Source organism: Ctenopharyngodon idella, chromosome 5 (genome assembly GCF_019924925.1).
Source record: "Ctenopharyngodon idella isolate HZGC_01 chromosome 5, HZGC01, whole genome shotgun sequence".
Classification (NCBI taxonomy): Eukaryota; Metazoa; Chordata; class Actinopteri; order Cypriniformes; family Xenocyprididae; genus Ctenopharyngodon; species Ctenopharyngodon idella.
In genome coordinates, this window is record NC_067224.1 from 37,420,795 (window position 1) to 37,445,922 (window position 25,128).

General features: G+C 37.5%; 1 protein-coding gene across 2 annotated transcripts in view; it reads left to right on the forward strand.

The window, feature by feature from the left end:
- The first annotated feature begins 1,551 nt into the window (after positions 1-1,551).
- The window catches only part of LOC127513265 (apoptosis-inducing factor 3), a 34,720-nt gene continuing 11,143 nt past the window's right edge, over positions 1,552-25,128 (forward strand). The window contains exons 1-13 of one of the 2 annotated variants that reach the window (XM_051894937.1): positions 1,552-1,824; positions 1,966-2,193; positions 13,338-13,564; positions 16,217-16,430; positions 17,754-17,863; positions 18,090-18,199; positions 18,715-18,759; positions 18,857-18,953; positions 21,544-21,656; positions 21,813-21,899; positions 22,838-22,929; positions 23,031-23,161; positions 24,583-24,698. In XM_051894937.1, the coding sequence (XP_051750897.1) occupies positions 13,534-13,564; positions 16,217-16,430; positions 17,754-17,863; positions 18,090-18,199; positions 18,715-18,759; positions 18,857-18,953; positions 21,544-21,656; positions 21,813-21,899; positions 22,838-22,929; positions 23,031-23,161; positions 24,583-24,698 (1,146 nt within the window). In that variant the 5' untranslated portion in view covers positions 1,552-1,824; positions 1,966-2,193; positions 13,338-13,533. The remainder of the gene's footprint in view (positions 1,825-1,965; positions 2,194-13,337; positions 13,565-16,216; positions 16,431-17,753; positions 17,864-18,089; positions 18,200-18,714; positions 18,760-18,856; positions 18,954-21,543; positions 21,657-21,812; positions 21,900-22,837; positions 22,930-23,030; positions 23,162-24,582; positions 24,699-25,128) is intronic. The other variant, XM_051894938.1, reaches the window with a different exon arrangement.

Sequence of the window (25,128 nt, forward strand, 5' to 3'; positions counted from 1 at the left end):
GACAACGCGTCGACAGACAAGACAGAGCAGGTTACTTTTGATATGAAACAAAGTCTCAAATTTTGTCATTTTTAAAGAAATTTAAACAATAAATACCGTTTTGTGGCTCTTTAATGTGTCGTGACAGATCGCTGTAGCACCTCAGTTCAAACGGCTCGTGAATCGATCATCTCTTCCTACTAGTTCATTTATAGTATCAAATAAGCATGAATGAACATCATAAGGAATGTTGTTTCAATCGCGGAAAGAAGTCAGTAGCCTACACATTTTTCAAGTTCAAGTCCACCTAAATTAATCTGCTAACTCCCCTGACTGCTTTGTCGAACAAAATGGCGGATTCGGCGTTATGATTGGTTAGGTCGCCTGTCAATCAACTCGAGTAGTTTTTAGTAAGTTGATGTAGTTATTAGGTTGTTGTTGTTGTTGTTTTTTTTTTTTTTTAGTACGTCTGGTAAAAATATAGATTTCTTGATTTTAATCAATTCTCATTCTGAAGAACCGAAATCCCAAGAATCGATCTTTTGCTGTTTTCAATTGTTGAAAGGACAACTTCAGCGCACCTGAACAGCTTTCAAATTCTGCCAGTTTTATTATGAAATTCAAACAATAAATACCATTTGGCACTCAAGCTAAGTGGCGGCAGCGCGAAGCTCACGTGAACCATTCATCTCTTCCGCTTTATATTGCTAGTTACAGCATGAAATTAACATGAATGAACATCAGTAGGTATTTTGAAAAATACAGTACAACTCACCAAAATTCGTATCATGTCTTATCGCTCAATCTTTTAACCACGGAAAGATGTTAATAAAACCGTTTGTTATGTCACGTAATGTTACATTTACCTCAGAAAAGCCATTCAATGACCAACAACTCATTAGTCAGCTAGAAAAATGAACTTAGAGAGGAGCATTTTGATACTATTACATATATTTCTACTAAACCTTGTTCTTCAATAGCCGTATTTAATGTATGTTTGAATAAATCCGTCATGTTTTTATGACAGCCACCATTTAAATGTTTATATTTAAAAAAACTGGGGTTCCCTTCATAGTTTTAGTGTATGACTATGCAGTTTGATGTTTTGGGTGGTTTTTGGTGTATTGCTATGCAGTTGCTAGGGTGTTCTAGGTTTTTGCATACTGGCCCAAGTCAGAGCTCTTTTTTATTGTTCACAAGGTGAAAATCCATTTGCTTCAAAAAAAAAAAAAAAAAAAAAAAAAAATTAATAATAATAATAGCGCACTTCTTTTCAACACCTATCTTTACATTCTTGTCCACAGCACAAACAGTACAGGATAAGAAAAGGACCTGCATACTCAGTGTTACACAGGGTTAGAGATTTATTCAAATCCCTAAACCTAAGTATGAGCATAAATAATAGTGATAGTCTTAGCAAGTGCCACTAATGAGCACTAATGATGCAGAATGATAATCTACAGGGACAAAACCAGGCAGCATGTACAGCAATGAGAGCCTGAGATTTGATCTGCTAAAATTGCAAGCTAGCCCCATGACGTGGTACATTTGAGAGAGAACAAGCTCAATAAAACTAAGGAGAATAAAAGAGATCACGGGAACAGAGTGATTTAGATAGCGGTCAGCCAAAGGAAGCAGATTGATAGGTTGGGGGAGTGACAAAAAGGAGAGATGGAGTTGCAGGAGGGGGTGAAGAGCGAAAGGGAAAGTGGAGCGCTGGGAAAATTCATGCTGTGTTAGCATCCCTGAGCAACTCCATCAATACTGCATACAGCTGAGTTACTGGCAAGAGTCCTGCTGCTGCAACCCCAACCTCCGCCGGAGAGAGAGAGCAAGAGAGCAGGAGTGAGTAAAAAGAAAGAAGGGGGGTAAAAAGAGAGGGTGTTTATGAAAGACAAGCACAAAAGCGAGAGAGAGAGAGTAAGAGAGAACAGTTCTTACAAGCGCCTCTGCTTTCTGTTGTGTGTGTGTGTGTGTGTGTGTCAGAGGTTTGTGGTGGGACTGTGCCTTGATCTTGGGCTACTGCAGTAAAAGCGTGAGGAGGAGGCAGGAGAGGAGAGTGCTGCGCTCTGGAATTCTCCACAGGAAAGAGGAATAACACCAATCCAGCTCCACAGATAACATCAGACCGGATACCTAGTGAAATTTCAGTGGGTTCCATACCTCTGGCCTTATGCAGAAAACTCTGAGCACACCTGATTGAGACAGGACCAGGTGAGTAGAGATCATGAACTCTCAGTTTGCCAGTGTTATGCAATTTAGATTGTAATCTGCTAGCGCATGGAATAATGTTTTATCAGATTTAATGAACTTCTACAAGCAGATAAGATAAAGGAAAGCTCTGTGCAGTACGTGTGACATCTGAGGTTGAATTTTGCACTGGGAAGCTGTTTGGTCATGTTCAGTAGATTGGTGCAGATTTGAGGTCCACAACATTGGAATATTATAGCATGATGCATTGAGATCTCAGATGATGGATGAACTTGTGTAAACTTTAGTTCAGTTTCAGTTTTTCTTTCTATTTACCCCATCTAGGGTTCTCAAACCCAGAAATATCAGGGAGTTTGGAAATTGTGATTGCCAGGCATGGAAAAGCCGTACATATGTTAAAAGTTGTGGATATTTCTATTGCCAATTTTACTTGTAATTTACATTTAAGCTATTAAATTAAGATTTAATCTAGAGAAATGGCTCTTTGTGGGTGCAATCATTATAAAAATATTTTTTAAAATGATAAAAAATGCTAAATCTGCTAAATACATAAATGCACATTTAAATCCTTATCCAGTAATCAATAAGGACTGAAAAATCATAGGAATGTGTGGAAACTCTATATCCTTTTAAAAGACATGAAAATGTAAATTTTTATGTAGTACACTGTAAAAAAAAAAAAAAAAAAAAAAGATCACTGGAGTATGTTTTGCAAAAAAAATACTATTTCAGTCTTTCTACTTACTGTTACTTGCCATTTTTTTGTAATTATTTGTGAAATCTACTATAAGTGAAAATTGCTTCAAAGTAAATCTCACACCAATTTTTTAGTGTACTGAAAATGAAAAAGATATGAAAGTACAGCTGAGCTTTACAGTGTAACAAAATCTTGATATTAAAAGATATATCAAGATTTCTCCCGTTCCTGTTCAGGCTTAAAATGCAGTGTGCCTGTATTCTTCTCATTTCCTAGTAGCTTGTATAAAAATTCTATAAAGGGGTCCTTGATTATGATTTCACTTCTTTAACTTTAGTTAGTGTGTAATGTTGCTGTTTGAGCATAAACAACATCTGCTTAAGTTACAACACTCAAAGTTCAATGCAAAGGGAGATATTTTCTTTTACAGCAATCGCTTTTTAAGGACTACAACAAACGGCTGGTAGGGACTACAACAAGCTTCTTCTCGGGTTGGTGACATCATAAACCCCAAAATTTACATAAACACGCAACAAAGGGGGTGAGGCCATTTTGGGTTGCTTTAGAGAAGAGGAAGAGTTGTTGTAGTAGAGTGTTGTTACCATGCCGTCATTTTCCACTGGACTGCTTTACAAACGAGGGCCAATTCAACACTGGATTTGCACAAAAGATTAACATGACGACACATGCTAGTTTATGAGTTGAATCAACTCCACAGCAACTACATACATTTATCCACTAACCGTTCAGAAACGTCCAGTTGCATTCTAAAAGTTGTAACTTCTTCCTGAGTCTCTTCATCAGTGTTTGACTCCGGTTTGAACAATGTAAAACTGAACACCGTTACTGACAATCGTCATTTTGGCTGTGTGAGATTCTCCAGCTTTGTTGTTGTTGAGCAACCGAAGCATGAGCTGTTAAAGCTCTGCCTTCTTCTGGAAAGCGGTCAGGAGCAGCAGCTCATTTGCATTTAAAGGGACACACACAAAAACGGCGTGTTTTTGCTCACACCCAAATAGTGGCAAATTTGACAAGCAGTAATAAATGATCTGTGGGGTATTTTAAGCTGAAACTTCACAGGAACATCCTGGGGACACCAGAGACTTATATTACATCTTGTAAAAGGGGCATAATAGGTCCCCTATAAGGTACATTTTGACCAAATACTTTTCAAGCACCATTTGCTTTGACTGTAAATATGCAAGAAACAGCTAGAATTATGAGTATGTGCCTTAACCCACAATGTACTAAAGGTTAGCATCTAAATTCCACAACCAGATCAGGGCTGAACTCCAGTGAACTTCTGATTATGGAAAAGACTTACAGCAAGTCATACTGCTTCCAGCTGAACTCGAGCAGCATGTAAAACACATCAAATGTCAAATATCAGAAGAAGCCAGGGGGCCATTAGGGTCATGATGTTTGATTGTTTCTTCTTTTCAGAGCTCTTAATGAGGAATCTGATTAGCTGTAAGCCAATATTTGAATTTCATTTGCGCTGTAATAATCCTGTGGCAGCTCGGAGTGATAAACTAAAGTCAAACAAAAGCCTCTTTACATCTCACTACAACTCAAGACTGCTATTGTAGTTTTGGGGATTAACAAAGGAAAATTTTATTGCTCAGACACTGTTCTTTAAGGGGACTACGGATGGACCCTGGGGATGCCAGGCTGGCTACTGAAAAGATCTGTGACCTTACTTAGGAAGTTTTCAGTTATATTGTGTTTAAGAATCAACTTTGTCTCTGATGTTTCAGTAAACTTTTATTTCGATAGTCCAGTTTAGACATTCCACTAACTATAAGTAACTTTGCGACTACATGTCAACTACCTGTCATTTTGTAGACTGACAGCTTAATATCTGCTGACACTTTATTTTGATGGTCCCTCAACACACATTCTACTGACTATAAGTAGCTTTGCAATACATGTTAAGTTATTCTACTAACCCTGTAACCTAACAGTCTACTAATATTTAATGACAGTTAATTGACATGTAGTTGCAAAGTTACTTATAGTTAGTAAAATGTCTGAAGTGGACTATCAAAATAAAGTGTAACCGATGTTTCTCAAAAATTTCCTTAGGAAAAATAAAAACAGACACAAATATGACAGTTGTTGACAGAAAATTGAGCTACAGTATAAATTAAACAGAGCAATTCAGATCAGAGTTCATATTGGTAACACTTTACAATAAGGTCTCATTTGTTAACATTAGATAATGCATTAGCTAACATAAACTCACAATGAGCAATACACCTTTTTAACCATTTATTAATCTTTGTTAATGTTAGTAAAAATCTAATTGCTCATTGTTTGTTGAATTCTCAATATTAACTAATTATTAACTACGACTTTTGCCTCAATAAACTCATAATTACTGCTTATTAATAGTAAGGTAGTTGTTAAGTTTAGGTATTGGGTAGGTTTATGGGATGTAGAATATGGTCATGCAGAATAAAGCATTAATATGTGCTTTATAAGTACTAATATGCAGCCAATATCCTAGTAATATGCATGCTAATAAGCAACTAGTTGATAGTTAGAATTGGACCCTAAACTAAAGCATTACTATAACTTTTTAAAAAAAAAAAATGTATTAGTAAATGTTGAAATTAACATTGGCTATGATTAATAAATGTTGAAGAAAAATTTCATTGTTAGTTTATTTTAAATAATGTAGTTAACTAATGCTAACAAACGTAACCTGATTGTAAAATGTTCCCAAGACTTATAATTCAGACTTTGGTATCTTGGTAAATCTTTTAGTTTTATTTTATTTTATTTTATTTTATTTTTCAGCTATTCTCATTCCTATGAATCAAAAATTGTATTACAATTATGACAAGGTGCCCATCTCTAAAACCTTGTCATAAATGCAAGACATTTTGAACTGCTGAAATATTCAGAATCTTGGAATTACAGGCTAATAATCAGGATATATCACAAATTTATATATTTAGGAGATATCAGTGAGCTGTTTCCTGACACGTAAGTCTCTAAATGATATATCCAAGTGCAAACATGTCATTGTTTGCTTGTACAGCACATCCATTCAGACTAAATAGAGCAAATGCTTACAGTACATGGCACCCCTGACTGAGGGTACATGAAAATGTTCTGGTGTAAACACTCAAACAATGCTGTGATGCTTTGCCTGTATTTCTCCAGCATGTTGATCAAACAGCTGAGCTGCAATCCAACTGGTGACGGCGGTGTTGTTGTTGAATAAATCTAGAGACAAATAGCAGTGAATGGAAAAAGGAGAGAGTAGGGTGAAGGTTGACAAACATTAGGTGCGGTTCTACTTTGTTGTGAGTATTCGCACTCTGATTTATCTTCCTTCGATCAGGGGACACTTTATCTTCTTGAGATCAGGGCAAATGACCTAATGTTTAACCAGAATACACTTTCAACTTAAGGGCTGTTGACAGCTTCTATGATCTTCCTTCGAATTGTTTCCACCATCTATTGTTTGAGCATTAAATTCACATTAAGGGATTTTTGTCAGTAAAACTTTATCTGCAAGTCAAGTTTAGACTCAAAATATCATCCCAAAGGACATTTTTATTACTTGTTCTGGTCGCTCCTGAGAAGATCTGCCACCTTCCTTGGTCAGTTTAAATGAAAAATGTTCTCTGACTTTTGATTACAGGCTTTGGTGTCTTTGGTAATTCTGAGCACAGTTTGAGACATAAGCCACGTTTCCACCGAAATTACCTGTTCCCCCAGACCTGTTGCTGTCTGCGTTTCCGTTGTTGTGTAAAGTACCGTAAAGATTAAGTACGGTGATGTAGAACTGCACGCGACTTTCCAGTTCCCGCTGGATTTCATCCTTCGCATATAAGCTTAATAAAGCCTGAACCTCATCATCGGTCCAGTGGTCGTATTTTTTAAACTCCATTGTTGATTCAAGTAGCGAACAACTCTTACTGCACACACCGGAACACACTTTTGAAAATGGTGGTTTAAATAAAATGCTGCGTGAAGTCAACCAATCAGCATGTCCCACCCTCGAAAGTTCCTGAAGTTTGAAAAAATACTACCTCGTGAGCAGGGACTTTCTGAGGGGGAAATTGTACATGGAACTTCATTTAGACCCTGGTTCCTGCGGTTGAAACACACCGAGTACCACCCCAAAGTCAAGTAGTTCCTGGGGAAAGTTCCTGCGGTGGAAACGTGACTATTGTTGAGGTCTCTTCTGTATGGAGCCCCTAAAGGGACATGGTGAAGAAAAAAATATGAGATGGAGGAAAAATTATATGCCAATGCTATTGCGTTCTTTTGGTTTTGAGAGCGAACACAAAGTTTCTCAGGGTAATGCAAAGGTTTTGCGAGTGAACGCAAAGTTTCTTGGGGGAACGCAAAGGTTTTGCGAGAGAACGCAAAATTTCTTGGGGGAATGCAAAGATTTTGCGAGTGAACGCAAAGATTCTCGGGGGAACGCAAAGTTTCTCAGGGGAGCGCAAAACATAAGAAGGCAAAAGCATTGACTTTATATTTATCCTCCTATCTCATATTTTTTTTCCCACCACCATGTCCCTTTAGGGGCTCCGTACTACAGACAAAGATTCCTGGGGTCTTTTTCTCAGGAAAACAACCCGAGCAGCAGCTAAAGTTTCATTTGTTCCTCTCTTTGCTTTATAGGAAAAATTAACAAGGTCTCATTGTAAATTTTTATTCCTGAAGGATTTTTTTTTTTTTAGAATTTACTGGGGTATTTTGCATAGGTACCTGAATTGGTCACACCCCACCGGAAGTTGAATTGGAATTTGAATTGGATTGACAGGAAGTGGAATTTACCTAACAATTTAAGGAAATTCAACACAGGTAATGGATTCTGGGGAATGAAGTGTACTTCCACCCTGGCCCATACGATGAAAGTTCAATTCTTAGATATAAAGAAGTATGTAAAAAATGGAGTACAAATTTCTAGGCCTACACTACCATTCAAAAGTTTGGGGTCTCATGCTCACCAAGGCTGCATTAATTTGATCAAAAATATAGTAAAAACAGTAAAAATGTAATATTTATTTATTTATAATAACATTCCTGTGATGACAAAGTTGAATTTTCAGCATCATTAGTCCAGTCTTCAGTGTCAAGAAACATTTTTTATTATCATCAATTTTGAAAGCAGTTGTGCTGCCTAATATTTTTGTGGAACCGTGATACATTTTTTCAGGAATCTTTGATAAATAGAAAGTACAAAATAACAGCATTTATTTAAAATATAAATATTTTGTAACATTATAAATGTCTTTACTGTCACTTTTGATTAATTTAATGCATCCTCGCTGAATTTAGTTTCTTTTAGGGGCCTGTAAAACAATTAACTTGCAGACAAGGCTTTGACAAGCCTTGAATGATTGATTGACACTGCCAAGAATGAATGATTGACACTGTGTGATAAAAGCAATGCTGTCATGTATCTATAGTGTAAATGCTGACACATGCTTCCATCTGTAGAGTTACATAGTTCCTGAAACCATCCACTGCTCAAGTCACGGCTGTGGGACACACATCACTGTGTAACGCTGCCTTTGTACTTGCGTGTCAGTCAGAGTCCAGGTGATAAACCGTGTGTGTGTGTGTGTGTGTGTGTGTTGGTGGAGGGGAGGTTGTGGGTGTGGGAAGGGGACAAACCTTCAGAGAAGCATTCACTCAAATTTACTGGGTGGGACATTTCCAGCTCTTGGCAGCAGAATAGAAGGATGAGAGACAGGCATGATCATACAGTAGGTATATTGTTTTTGTCAATGTCCTGTCTGGATAAAACAGTGCAGTCTGTCAGAGCTCAGCGTGTGGACAGTTGTGCTTGTGTAGGTTGTCTCTCAAAGGCTTTCAGGAGGAGAGAAAATGCTTTTGCAGGCTGTTTGTTTGGAATGGAGTTGCTCGTTTTAATGAAATGGTTTTAGATGGTGGGCCAGCGCTGCTGTTATAATGTAGTCTTAGGCCAGCTTTGCTGGTACATTGCAGTATTGTGAGTAGAGTTATAACTTGCAACTGTCAAAACGATTTGGAGGAACAGCAGGGGTAGAAAATGAAAGTCTGCAGGATCAATAACGATCCTGAGGGAGCCAGTATCTTTCCTGAACATTGCCATAAGAAAATATGACTGTTCTTTCATAGTTCTTGAGACTAAATGGAGTTAATTATCAACTATACCTCCTAAAAAGACACAAATGAGACAATAGTTGCCATACAGTATAGGGTAGTTACACATAACATGTCCATTGGCTTTTTTTTTTTAAACAACATCAGTATTTCAGGTCATAATGTACACTACTGTTAAATGTTTGGAGTCAGTTTTTAATGTTTTTAAAAGACGTCTCTTATGCTCACCAGCGCTGCATGTATTTGACCAGAAATACAGTAAAAACAGTAATACTGTGGAAACAATATTACAATTTTAAATAACTGTTTGAAAATGTAATTTATTCCTGTGATGCAAAGCTGAATTTTCAGCATCATTACTCCAGTCTTCAGTGTCACATGATCCTTCAGAAATCATTTTAATATGCTGATTTGCTTATTATTTGCTTATTATTATCATTGTTGAAAACGGTTGTGCTGCTTAATATTTTTGTGGAAACTATGATACATTTTTTTGATGAATAAAAAGTTCATAAGAACAGCATTTATTTGAAATGTAAATCTTTGTAACTACTATCACTTTTGATCAATTTGATGCATCCTTGTTCATTAGAAGTATTTATTTCTTTAAGATTTTTTTTTATTATTGACCCCAAACGTTTGAACAGTACTGTATATGAATGAGAATATGAAATATCAAAGGGAAAGTAAATATTTTAGGTACTGTGATGGACCAGCATTTATTTTAGGTTTTTTCACCATTTTAAATCACCTTTTACCTTCACTAGTTCATTTTTAAATAGTCCTGCGGTGTGATACATTTTTTTTTTTTTTTTTTACATGATTTTTACTAATACTATTATTTTTACTAATTTGTTTTATTAATTATTTGCCTCTCAATTAACATGATTATAATAAGACATGTCAGATTGTAATAATAATATGTCCGCTTTCATGTCAACTGCCCAGTAATAGTGTGGAGCCATACATTTTTATTCCAATATTTGAACAGCATAACTTGATTGAATTTGATTTGGTGTCTTGGCATTTTGAGATCCATTTTGAGATTATATCCTGTCAATCAAGAGGCCATTTTCCGCCTCGGAAAAACGTGTCAGACTGCAACTCAAACTGTGTGTGAAGAAAATATGTCTTGTGTTGGAAGCTAGTGATTATAATTTTTTATATAGTTACTCTTATGATGGATGGATGCGCTTTTTTGGGCTTCAAAATCTAAGGTACCATTCACTCCCATTATAAAGCTAGGAAGAGCCAGAATATTTTTTAATATAACTGTGATTGTGTTTGGCTGAAAAAAGAAAGTCATATGCATAAATGATGGCTTGAGGGTGAGTAAATTATGGGATAATTTTCATTTTTGGGTGAACTAACCCTTTAAGAAAATCTGTATCAGCATTCTGAATAATCGGTATCGGTATCTCTAAAATAAAACCGCTAATATATCTAAGAAGTGTGCAGAATAAAGGCCTCTCTCTAAATATACAGTCTTTTAAAAGTCTTTTGCTGGGTCTTCAGGTATTGTAGTAGCTGTAGATATTGAGTCTGACAGCCTGTTTACAGCAAAGAGTTTTTGCTTTTGGCTTGAGGACAGACGGTAAGCGAGAGAACTGCGTCATATGTTGTGAAGGCTGAAAATCTGATTAACCTACTTTAGGGGAAAAAGTGAAATATTTGGGGCTTGATGCCCGATTGCCCAGAAAAGCCAGCAGTTGATCCTACAAAGAAGTCGGTACGTGATTCACTCAGTTGTAAGCAAAGCAATGTGACAATGTAGCACTTTTAATAGCCTGTGCTAATCAGTAAGGAGTATTGTGACAAACAAATAATGTAGTAAGTTAGTTTGTTGCTTAGTGGGTGAATCTGATGCAACCTGTCGAGAACATGTCCAACTCATATTTTGCATTGTGATATTATGGCACATTTTCCTCTCTAATTCTCATTACTGTAGTGCAATAAAATTTCATTCTCATTACAATAATTAAATAAAGATTTATTATTCATAGATCATTGTATTATTTGTTGTTCTGCCTTTAATTGATCATTTAAATATAAATAATTTTTTTTTTTTAATTAATTACTGTATTGCAATAGTGAGCAAAGAGAATTACACAAAAACATATGGTACTGAGAATGCTTAAATTTCATGAAAATAATGTCACAATGGGCTTAATGCAGAATATAATTTCTTAAAGCATTTCTATTGATTTTGGGGAGAACTGTGACAAGGACATGTTGAGATTCACCCTATGAGTAGCTTTTAGTGAGAATATAGGTTTATTGTAGTTGATAAATGTATTCTTATATATAGTAAAAGGACATGGGTAAGAGCGAGAGAGATGGTGGAAGAAAATTACCACCTTATTTATTTACCTTCATGCAAGCCATAAACCATAATGCATTGTGCACAGCTTCTATAGACAGATTCACAGTTGCTATGGAGATTTTCATAAATTCTTCAGGAATAGCAGAAATGGCTCTTTTCTGCCAACAGGAAGAGGGAGGCAGTCTATTTTTTGCTTTTTTTTTTTTTTTTACAAGCAGTCCATTTTGTTGATGCTTTTGGGATTGATAAAAGAATGTGTTTTTTCATACTGCTATCTCTATTTACAATAAACAAGGCAGAGCAGTGCAAAGCTCTGAGGGCGATGAGCGGAGAATTTAGAGCCAAGAGAGTAAATTCTGTTCATTTGAATTCTTTTTCAACTTTTTATATGATTCACTTCAAAATGTGCACCATATCCAGCAGATCATCAAATCTGTTTTATGTGGCAGCTCTCAAAGCTTGTGTTTTAAAGGTCCCCAAAGTTTGGTGCATCTGCTCCTGTTTTGTTTGTGGAACAGTTCCTTTCCTTAATTAAGGCAAACTTTTGTTTTTTACTCGCCACTTCACAGACCTTTGGGTGTGATGTGAATATCAAGTGGCTCTTGAGCTTAGGCCCTGATGCTGAGGCATTTAAGCTCATGTTATATGAGGCTGAAATCAGTGATTTTTATCCCTGTCATCCTCCAGAAAAACAGAAACAGAAAAAAGAAAGAAATTTTGTTTGTAAACAGAGTACTTTGAAGGCCGTGAAACAAGAACTTCTCGAGTGAAGGTACTTTGGAGATGTCAGTGAGGGTAATGGTTAACTCTGGAAAAGGGCTGAAAAAAGATTCAAGTGGAAAACTGAGAACAATTAGATTTTAAGATTTTAGAGTTTTATTTAAGATGCATGCACATGCATATGTATGAACTCATACTTTGTCATTCCAGATCTCAGTCTCTCTCTCTCTCTCTCTCTCTCTCTCTCTCTCTCTCTCATACACACACGTTGGGTTTCCATGTTTTATGGGGACATTCCATAGACATAATGATTTTTATACTGTACAAACTGTATATTCTATACCCTAACCCTAACCCTAAACCTACCCATCACAGAAAGCTTTCTGCATTTTTACATTCAAAAAACATCACTTAGTATGATTTATAAGCTATTTTCCTCATAGGGGGGACAAAAAATGTCCATAAGGACAAGAACTTCAGATATTGCCATCTTTTTGGGGACATTTTGTCCCCATAACGTAGGGTAGACCTGAATGGTGAATGTGATTTCACCAAGTGCAACATGTTCTTGGATCATCAACATCCTTGTTGATCCTGGAACAACATTCAGATTTGAAGGACAAGTTTACAGTTTATGTATATTTTGACTAGTGTATTTGCTTTAAATATATCTTTAGTTACAGTGATCCATCACCCTGGCTTAGTTATCTCTGAGCATTAAACTTGGATAGGAGAAATTATTTTAACAAAAACCTTTAACTTTTAATATTTTAACAGGACCAATTGTATCCCTGTCCCCCTGCTGGATTCTTGCAATTCTCCAAGAGGACGTTTGTCACTAAACACAATTTTTGCAATAAAATGATAGTAAGTTGTTATAACCCTTCTGACCTTAATGTTACATTCTGTCAGTTGGCAGGGTTCCCATCATCATCTACACTTTTATAACATTTGCATTTCATTAGACTTGACATAAACATCTAAAGAATGTTTGCGCAATAGCCATATTGCTGCAGGTTCAAAGAGAGGCAAGTGTATCAGTCATGGACAATTACTCAACGGGAATGTTTTCTGTGTACAACCTTGTGTTCATTTCACAACAGAAAGAAATGGTCACCATTTTAAAAAAAAAATCTTTGTCGAGAACATCTTGCTGGTTAAGCTAGTTATAAGCCTGGTGGGAATATCAGCCTCCAAAACACAATGGTTTAATAGCAAGGCAATGGTGTATAAAAGGAAACTGTAAATTAGATGCACACAACCAAACTATTATATGTTGTCTTTTCTCAGGCTGTGTATCATGTATAGTCGCTGATCTCTGAGATGGCCGTGTGGGCCCGACGGGCCAAAATTTCCCCCCTGCAGCGCTGCCTTCACCTCCTCCAGGGCCAGCGGCTCACCCTGTGCTTCTGATCTGCCCAGCCCCGCTAACACCCATCCTGGGCTTCCCTCTCATCGGGCCACCTGGCTTCACTCCGGGCCCACCATGGGAGGATGCCTCTCCAAACCCAAACCAGGTGATGAGCATAACCCTCATTGTGATAGCATTCCCTGTTGAATAAATTTTGTAATAATTGAGACTTGTGTCTCCACCTATATATAGGTCGGTTAACATGGCCCCTGACTGCTGTTGTGATGTGGCTTTCCTTTAGTGCAGGAGGAATTTTAATGCTCTTAATTGCTGTGTTCAAGGGGATTAGACAGTGGAATATGAGTTGTGTTTCGAATGTTTCACAATGTATCGCTGTTTTTCTTCTATGGTGGCTGGGGGAGGGGGCACTACCAAGGGGCAGCGAAACACCTTTCATCTGTCCAACGATTTAGTTGTGAAAGTGTGATTGTGGGTGTTGGATTTCAGAAAGCACAGAGAGAGACTGAAGGGTCCGAGCCAGTCAGTCAGTGTGCTTGGAAAATTGCCTAAGAAATGCCTATGACTTTCTATTCTGTTTTGAACATACAGTCAGAGCACCAGGATCACTCAGTGATTATATCACTAACAAAATGTTAATCTATTAAGGTTTCTGTCATCTCGAGTACAGTGAGTGTGGGACATTCTCAAGAAATGGTGCCATTTGGGCCTGAAAAGTCCAGGAATTTATTCAGCAAGGATGCATTAAATTGATCAAAAGTGGCAGTAAAGACATTCATAATGTTACACAAGATTTCTAAATGCTGTTCTTTCTATTCATTAAAGGGGTCCTTGATTAAGATTTCACTTTTTTAACTTTAGTTAGTGTGTACTGTTGCTGTTTGAGCATAAACAACATCTGCAAAGTTACAATGCTCAAAGTTCAGTGCAAAGGGAGATATTTTCTTTTATTTTCTTTTAATTGCTTTTTAAGGACTACAACAAACAGCTGGTTGGAACTACAACAAGCTTCTTCCCGGGTTGGTGACATCACAAACCCCAAAAGTTACATAAACTCTGCCCCCTGTGACACGCAACAAAGGGAGTGAGGCCATGTTGGACTGCTTTAGAGAAGAGAAAGAGTTGTTGTAGTAGAGTGTCGTTACCATGTCGTCATTTTACGCCGGACTGCTTCACAAACAAGGGTCTATTCAACGCTGGATTTGCACAAAAGATTAACATGACGGCACATGCTAGTCGATGAGTTGAATCAACTCCACAGCAACTACATAAATTTATCCACTAACCATTCAGAAATGTCCAGTTGCATTCTAAAAGTTGTAACTTCTTCCTGAGTCTCTCCATCAGTGTCCGACTCCGGTTTGAACAATGTAACGCCGAACACCGTTACTGACAATCGTCATTTTGACAGCGTGAGATTCTCCAGCTTTGTTGTTGTTGAGCAACCAAAGCGTGAGCTGGTAAAGCTTTTGAAAAGGGGGCTGAGCTTATTTGCATCTAAATGGACACACAAAAACGTGTTTGGGGCAAAATTTTTATTTTTTTGAGAGTTACCTGTATGTAATCAGTATTTCAAACTCTTCCCTGCTACAAAAAAAGTTAACTTAGAAGCAGTATGATGTTGATTCCAAATCCAAATTAATGGAAAAACTTTCTGCCCATTTTGTTGAGCTGTCATTGATATTAAAATGATTACCTTCAAAGTTAGAGTGGGAATGGGAACATAGTTATTAGACAGTAGTTATTAGATCACTGGCCCACTGCTGAAACGGCTGAAATAGACTGCACATATTTGATGATTGTCGTTTATGTCTATAGATTATTACTTTCTTGTAGGTAGAATAAGGGAATGAGATTTTGAGTGTGGTTTCTTTTATTAAATGAGCCCTTAGAGTATGTTCACTAAATGATCTGTCAGATGTTATTTTTTCTTAGTTCTGACATCGAAAACAAAGCGTCTGGAGCCAGCTCTGCGATGGCGAGTTTTCTTTTCTTTCCTTTCCTCCGCCGGCTCAGTCATCTTGCATGATTTTCCATTGATTTTAATTAAGCTTCACTCAGCAGGTGTGAATTCCTGTGTGATTAAGGCATAAGAAGCAGGCCCTCAGCACATTTTTCCGGCCAGAGAGAAAGCCAGCAAGATCGAACTGTAATGGAAGCACATTGCACAATCGCCTACTATAAAGACTGTATAGATTAAATGGTGCTTCAGCTTCCAATGTTCTTCTCCAAGCTCTGTCCGAATTTAAGATGCTATTTCTAAAGACTACAGAGAAATAAGCACTGTACTTATACACTCTTAAAAAAATAAAGGTTCTTTATTGGCATTTATGGCTCCATGAAGAACCTTTAACATCCATGGAACCATTCCATTGCGAAAAAGATTCTTTATAGTGGAAAAAGGTTCTGTAGATTGTTAAAATGTTCTTCACACTAAGACAAAATGTTTTTGTTTTTTTTAAGAATGGTTCACTAAAGGTTTTTTTTGGGGAACCGAAAATGGTTCTTCTATGGCATTGCTGTCAAAATCCCCTTTTGGGACCTTTATTTTGAAGAGTGTATATTAGGTTAAATTTCACTTGAATTTGTTCTAAAACATCAAACATGACAAGTCTGCCTTAAGCCAGTGAGGCACATGTTAAAAATGCTATCTATTTTGTCATTGCACATAATTTGCCCTTAATTGCTCCAATTAAAGGTGACAGGGGATTACATTTAAATTTAGCAAACAAATTGATTAGTTGTCTGAAGAACAGAATCTTGTCTTATTCTCTTTTGTACTCATGCAATTTTGTTGCAGTAGAGGTCAAAGTTGAGCTCAATCTTTTGGACAAAGAGAAGGAGGTGGACCTGATGTCTCCCAATGGAAAGGCCAGTCCGTTTTCAGAATGCAGACCCAACGGATCTCTGGGACACTGTTCCGACGAGGACAGCATGACCCTGCGGCCGCAGCGTAAACACAGAGATTACATAGAGGCATCAGTCTGCCACGTAAAAGACCTTGAGAATGGACAGTAAGTTTTTCCATTCATCACTCCCATAGGGATTTAAAAAAAAGTCTTTATTAAAGCATTTTAAGCCATGAACCAAGCCAAGCATCTACGAGGTGAATCACAACATTACAAACTTTGATTTTAAGCAAAGAAGTATTTAAAAATCAAAAGGTACAAGACTGTATAGTTAATGGCTTTAATGAGGGAAACAACTACAATCCCATGAAGCATTGCGAACAGCATAATTGAATTAAAACAATGGAGAAAAATAAAACTACTCATTTAAAAATGTAAAAATTGTCTTGCAGTGCTTCATGGGATTGGGTGGAGCTAACAAGCTCTTTTGGGCCGTTTTGATTGTGGCAAATGATTGGTGGAATTTTCTGTACAGCATCATGGGTAATGTAGTTTTCACCAGGAATTCCATTGTTAAACAATTATTTTAAGAACAAGTTGAAATAATGTGGGCTGATGGCTTCAACAGAAGCAAATGCCATTGATTAACAACCTTGTAGCTCAAAGTGAGTCTGTATTTGAAGGTTTATAAGTTATCATTAAAAATCCCTATGAAGAAACTCAATTAAGTTTTTACTTCCAGAACCTGATTGTTGCACTCGATACCAAATTTTGGGTTCCCCAAAGAACCTTTCAGTGAACAGTTCTTAAAAGAACCATTTTTTCTTAGTGTGAAGAACATTTTATTAACCTGAAGAACCTTTTTCCACTATAAAAAACCTTTTTTGTGGGTTCCATGGATGTTAAAGGTTCTTCATAGATTCCAATAAAGAACCTTTAAGAGAGTACAGTAGATGTCTTTAGTACATCACAACTAACAATTCAAATGATTTTTAAATTCCGAGACCTTTAACACCACATTAAATAATTTGATGAACAATTTTCTTTGCTATTTTAATTTATTCCCCATTAAAACAAAACACTGATCCATGAAATTAGCCTTTAGTTTACACCATAACCCAGCAAAACCAAACTGTTAATTGCCAGTTTGCTACATGGACATTCTCATTCTAAAGAGCATTTTATTGGACAAAAGTTTGCAAATATTAATGAGCATAAGTGATGTCATCAGTAGTTTTGCTCCAGGAAGAGAAAGATTGTACATTTTAAATGCTTATATCTGTGTACCAGGAGTACGCTAGCATATAGATGTCATCAAAGCTAAGAGACAGAGGCATTAAAACCACAAAAAAATGATTTAAGTTTTTTAATGTGGAAGTGTGGTGCATAAATGACGTACTTCAGTTGTAACCTTTGAATGTATCAATATTGGGTTGCGTTTTGACATTAGATCTCTGCTGATCATATGTGTTCTGTTGTGTTTGGCAGAATGCGTGAGGTGGATTTGGGTGCAGGTCGTGCTCTGCTCATTAAGGAACATGGAGAATTCTTTGCAATGGGACACAAGTGCCCACATTATGGGGCTCCACTGGTCAAAGGTGAGGGGCATCCTGTGGAGCTCTCCTGGTCCTCTACATTCCATAGCTTGGGATACCAATAGCTCTCAGAGATCAACTATTTGGACTGAATGTTGTCTATTTAGTGAAATCACTTTAAATATTTGGCTGTATTTTATAACATGTTGCTATAAAACACGCCTTATCAAATAGCAAAACAGATTGTTCTTTCAGTATTACTGTGTATTGAAAAGCAGTTCTCCTCTAGGTGTGCTATCAAAAGGACATGTGCGATGTCCATGGCATGGGGCATGTTTCAACATCGCTACGGGTGATATTGAGGATTTTCCTGGCCTAGACAGTTTGCCTACCTTCCAGGTAACGAACACATTCCTCTTCAACCTCGAACTTCCACTGGGTCCTTAAGGACTGTTGTTCTGCTGTAGCTTGTGATGTTAGTGTATTTGCATTTTGGAAAATTGAGCTACATTTAGAAAATAATATGTGTGAACTTATTGATGAATCATTCAGTTCAATTCGATTCAAGTTTATATGTTTAGTTATTCAGGAAGCAGGGAGCATTCTGTTTTCAGTCAGAGATAAGTGTGTCAAAGTCATTTCCATATGGAAGTAATATACAACTATAAGATAATATAAGAATCATGATTTTTTTGTGTGAAAATGTTCACAGGTTGATGCACAAATAATGAATAAGACCTATTGATTTGAAAAAAATGCATATTCCCAACAAGACATAGAGGGAGTACATACTGCTGTTTAGAGGAGAGAAAATGAACCTCAGTATGTGTCATCACTAAAACAGTGGGGGTGTTTTTATAATCCCACTGTTATGTAATAATCTGTCATGTCATTTTTTTTCCTCACTATTTCAGGTCAGAGTCGAAAAGGAGAAGGTGATAATAAGAGCAAACAAGCAGGTAAAGAGTCTCTCTGTGTCTGGAGTATGTGTGTAAAGAGAGTTATATTTAACAACAGTTGTAAATGGTGATGTGGGGAATGTTTGTTTTCTGACAGGCCCTTCAGACTCAGCGGCGGTCAAAGGCCATGTCAAAATGTTCAGCTGTCATCAATTCCAGCACTGGATTCAGCCACGTTCTGATTATTGGATCAGGTTGCAACCATAATGTTATAAAATGCACTAACATAGGGGTGAATTCACTAGATAGCGTTGTTTATTTCTGTGAACTGTCTGTGTTGTTCTGGAGAGGAATCAATCTCAGTGCATGTTCATTAAAAGGATGCATGTTTACAATAATTCATTAATTAAAGTATTCAAGGCACAGTGCTATTATAGCGCACAGAAGGGCTTTTCACACTGCGCTTAACCCCGGGTCGTTCTAAACACCACTTTTAACCACGGATAAAGGAACGTTTCACACTTGTATTTTAGATGCAGGGTTAGCATCGCTTTTTACCTGGGGTTATGAAACCCTGCTCCGCAGCAGGGTTAGCACGGCTTTTGCAGTGTTAACCCCGCATTGTGGTGACAAAGTTGTACAGTGTGAAATGATGAGATGTTAGAATGTTACAGCTAGACACTTAGCAACAGACAACCAATCACATACTCATATTTGCCTGCTTTGGACAGTCACGGAAAAACACTGCGCATTGTATATAACAGTAAATTCAGCATTTGAGAGGAAAAATGTCAAATGCTGAGAGAAAACGCGACAATCTGAGTGAAGAAAAACGGGTCACGTGCTGAGTTTATCCAATCAATGACACTGACACCGCAAATATGCAAATAAGAACGTTAACCCAGGATTTAGGAATGTACAATGTGAAACATCAGCTTATGAATACCCAGGATTTATTGGCCACGTTCACACATCAGCAGAATACAGTTGTCAGTCCTGAGCCCTTAATACGGTTACGTTCACACACAGTACGGTTATTTATGGGTGTGACAACCGCATTCTATAACCGAACTCACACCCGTAAATTTTCAGGACTCACAACCGCATTCTCTGAATTTTCGCGCTGTGTGAACGGAACCGGACTGGACTACTAGTTGTCTGTCACGTCATACAGTGCAAGAGAGCCAGTGTTTTATATGTGGTTTCGCTTTCGGTAACTTACAGCGACAGAGATATGAGCTGTGCGTCATCTTAAGGTGTTAGATCCAATACACTCGCGGTCCAATTGGTCTCTTGTCATGTCAAAAGTGATGAGACTTTTCAGTTTTATGGACGTCGCCATCTTTAATATTATGTTGTTCACTGTCGCTATGGTTACTAGTAAGAGAATACGGGCTTGACTCTCATTGCACGTTCATACAGACAGTGTTCCAGACGCTACTGTAAGTTGCTGTGTGAACGGGACATTTCGAGACTCACACCTGTAAGTAAATGCGGTTGTCAATCCCAAAAACTGACAGTGTGAACGTGGCCATTGTTAACCCCGGGTAAATTATGAGCAATGTGAAACGTGAAGCAAGATAACCCAGGATTCCGTTTATCTGGGGTTTAGAATTATCCAGGGTTAGCTATTTCAAGCCCTATATAGGGCTTTTCACACTGCACTTAACCCGGGCTATCGTTGTTCTAAACCCCGCTTTTAAACCCAGGTAACAGAAACAGACAGTACGGTCAGCAATCTATAGCTAATATGAGCTTTTATATAAATAGCTTGAGCACTGCACTTGTTCAATCAATGACAATGACACAGCAAATAAGAATGTTAACCCTTGGTTTGGGAATGTATCATGTGAAACGTCATCTTATGAATACCCGGGATTTATAGTTAACCCCCAGTAAATTATGAGCGGTGTGAAACGTGAAGCAAGATAATCCAGGGTTCCGTTTACCCAGGGTTTAATGACCCAGGGTTAACTATTTCAAGTGTGAAAAGCACTTGTGTCTGGTTAAACTGGATTTTAGGTAATAAGACTGAAATAACTAATTTTTGCATGAAAAATTTTAGTGGATTCACCCTAGGATGTTTTGAGTAGTAAACCTTTGTACAGCTTACATGTGTAGCTTACGGCTGTAGCTTTTACAATCCACTAACCTTGTCAACTGGGTTATATACAGTATTTTTCAATACACAGTAAAACTGAAATTGCTTCCTGCTCATATTGTCTAATCTATTTACATGTGGGAGACGTAACTGGATGATGTACAATGAAATGTACTTTAACATGCCATGACAAAGAAAAATACTCAAACTGAGCCATTTTTTTACATCATTTCCTGTCCCAAACTGATTTTATTTTTGTTTCTTGTACATGTTTTATGGCAGCGTAGATAAGGAGCTGAATTTCTACATTTAGTACAGACTAGACAGGTCCAAAGGTTGCATGCCATCTTTAAACAAGACAATGCAATTACTGATTGTTAAGTTAAAATAAAGATAAAATGTGAGAGATAACATCCAAATCATCAGCTAAAATCATGCATTTATATTCAGATTAGAGTTCAAGATAAAGATAGCCACTAGTAAAAAACTGACATCGCAGTCAGCTCAATAAACTACACATACATTTACCTTACATCACAACATGCAGCATTTCACGTTATTCAAGACAAAAATGACATAATATTATGAAATATGACCTCCTTGTGTTTGCTTGAGTTGGTTTTCACTATTTCTAGATCGGTTTTCTTTGTCTGTGTTCATTGGTTACCATTGTTATTAGTTCATTGATTAAGTTACACTTGTGTCAAACACCTGCTCTGACCTCTGTTGATGTTCTCACTCAGGTCCTGCTGCTCTGGTGTGCGCTGAGACTCTGAGGCAGGAGGGTTTCACTGACCGCATAGTGATGTGCACCATGGACAAACATCTGCCTTACGACAGGCCTAAACTGAGTAAGGTTTGTACACAGAACAGTCCATAGAACAGTGTGGGATCTCAGGTTTAAAATATATATTTAACATAAGACTGCTTTTCCAATATAAAGTTTTATTTTGACCACACGTGTGCTAAAATGCAGCAGGCATAATAATATTGATTTGATGCTTTTCTTCAGTCTTTAGAGAGCACAGCTGAGCAGCTGCAGTTGCGCTCCTCTGACTTCTTTCAAGTGCACGACATAGAGATACTGTTAGAGAAAGAGGTGAGATCTTTTTGCCTGAAATTTACTAAGGTTTACTTCATTTCATGAGGAAAAACAGGCTCATTGGAAAAACGTACCTGTGGCGACATTTCTGCAATTTCTGTCCATTAAGTGGCAGTAAAAGCATGTGAATCTGGCAACGTTTTATTATATTGGTTGTTGTACGTATCGCGGCAGTTCAGGAATGAAATGTCTGGTGAGTGGCGCTAAAAGTGTTAACAAAAGCAAATGTGAGATAACCATGCGATTTCAATCGAGTAAAGGTGTTTTGAGGTCATAACATAGTATTGTACAACAACTGCACGAACGTCTTTATTAATCGAAAATCTGCCCCTGTAATTATAATTTGTTTGAAAAGGAATACAAGTTGTTGGTGTTTTACTGCCTCTAGTGTTTATTCCAGCTGGAAACGGCAGTGAATTGTATAGGTATGTTTCTCGAATTTTGCAAAAATGAGGCACGTTTTTTCGTTGAGCATGTTGGATTTTTTTTTAAAATTCTAATCTCTTTAAGCCCATTACAAAAAAGTACTTTTGTGGTACAGTGATGGTATCAGATGGTAATACTATGGTATTTTGAAATACATCATGGTACATTCTTAAAAGTAAAGGTTCTTTATTGGCATTGATGGTTCCATGAAGAACCTTTAACATCCATGGAACCTTTCCATTCCATCAAATGTTCTTTCTAGTGAAAAAAAGTTGGTTCTTTTAAGAACTGCTTACTGAAAAGTTATTTGGAGAACCCAAAATGGTTCTTCAATGGTATTGGTGAGAAAACCCTCTTATGGTACCTTTATTTCAATACCATGATACTTTTTGGTACTGGTTTGTTTGTTAGTGATATGACACAGTATTTCAATAATTGAGTCTAAATATGTTTAATTTTTTAAAAATAAATATGCAGAATTACATAAACTGCCATATGTTTCTTCATAGGTTGTTTCTGTGGATGTGAAGACACGAACTGTGATATTTCGGGATGGTTTTAAAATGGAGTATCGAAAACTCTTCATTGCCACAGGGAGCAGGTAAAGGCCACACATGACTATTGATCCTATATGAGTCCTTAAAACATTCATTTCAACTTTGTTGTTGTTGAATTAAGAAGTTTCATCCTTCATCTTTACAGACCCAAACCTCTGAGCTACAAAGGCAAAGATGTGGGAAATGTGTATCACCTCAGAACACCAGAGGATGCAAACAGCATCGCTACACTCGCCAGCAGTAAGAATGCCGTCATTGTGGGAACCTCGTTTATTGGTGAGAGATTATGGGAAATTTACATAGTTCAAGTTTTTTATTCTCTGCTTAGTTGAATACGTTCAGTTACCTGTCACTAGTCATTTGCACTGGCCACATTACTTGTGTTCAGCTATACAGTGGCTCCAGAAAGCATATAAACACTTAAAGGGTTAGTTCACCTAAAAATGAAAATTCTATCATTAATTACTCACCCTCATGTCACTTTAGTTCATCTTCAAAACACAAATGAAGATCTTTTAATGCAATCTGAGTGATTTCTGTCCCTCCATTGACAGTCTACGCAACTACCACTTTGACGCTTCAAAAAGTTCATAAAGAGATCGTCTAACTAATCCATATGAATTGAGCGGAATTGAGTCCAATGTGACAAGCAGGGCGGGGCGAGAGCCGTGAGGGAACGCCACCGGCCTCGCGCTGTTCCCTCACGGCTCTCGCCCCGCCCTGCTTGTCACATCCAAATTTTCTGTAGAGACACAATCACTTTATATGATGAACAGATTGAATTTAGGCTTTTATTCACAATATAAACATTGATCAGCAAACAAAAGCTCAACCGAACCTGCTTGATGTGTGAGAACGAACCTCTTCCAGAAGCTCAAACTTGCTGCGTAACACGAGAATGAACCTCATTGGTTCTCGCACGTCAAGCAAGCAAACATGCTTGAGCTTCTGTTTACCACAACTGATGTGTGAGTTGATGAATGTTTATATGTGAATAAAAGCCTAAATTCAGTCTGTTCATCATATAAAGCAATCGAAAATTTGGACTAAACCGCTCAATCCATATGGATTAGTTTTACGATGTCTTTTTGAAGCATCAAATTGGTAGTTGCATAGCTGTCTATGGAGGGACCGGATTACAATCTGTCACAACATATGTCTTCAACCCTGCTCCTGGAGGCCCACTGCCCTGCAAAATTTATATCCATCTTGCTTTCAGCTTGTGATTTTCAAGCAGTCCTGCAGATCTTTATTAGCTGCTTCAGTTGTGTTTGATTAGGTTTGGAGCTAAACTCTGTGGGACAGTGGGCCTCTTGGAGCACCTCTGCATTAAAATACCTCATTTGTGTTTCGAAGATGAACGAAATTATTACAGGTTTGGAATTAAATGAGGGTGAGTAATTAATGACAGAATTTTCATTTTTGGGTGAACTAACCCTTTAAAGCCACACTTTAACATGAATGAATGATACTGCATTAAGTATCTGTGTGAACTTGAGGAAAACTGACTTAATACATCAATTGATATTACCATGAAGTCAGCTGAGGTTTAAAATCATTGCAAAAAAAGACTGGCAAAAGCTCTAGCAGCATTTGTTTGCAGATGTCATTTCAACGTTTTAACTGTGGTTTAAGTGTCCACATACTTTTTTGAGCTACTTTATGAAGAATGGTTATATGTGATGTCTGGTGTTCAGGTATGGAGGTGGCCGCAGCTCTCACAGATAAAGCTCACTCTGTGTCTGTGATCGGCATAGAGGCTGTGCCATTCCGTAAAGCTCTCGGAGAGAAAGTGGGGAAAGCCTTGATGAAGGTGAGAGAATATCCATCCATCCGTCATGTGTATAACATTACTTCCTTCCATCCATCTATCTATCCATCGTGTGTATAATAACATTCCATCCATCTATCCATCCATCCATCCACCTACTTCATCCATCCATCCATCCATCCATCCATCATGTGTATAATAATATTCCTTCCTTCTATCCATCCATCCATCCATCCATCCATCCACCCACTTCATCCATCCATCCACCCACTTCATCCATCCATCTATCCATCCATCCATCCATCCTTCCATCCATCCATCCATCCATCCATCCATCATGTGTATAATAACATTCCTTCCTTCTATCCATCCATCCATCATCCACCCACTTCATCCATCCATCCATCGTGTGTATAACATTCCATCCATCCATCCATCCATCCATCCATCCATCCATCCATCCATCCATCAT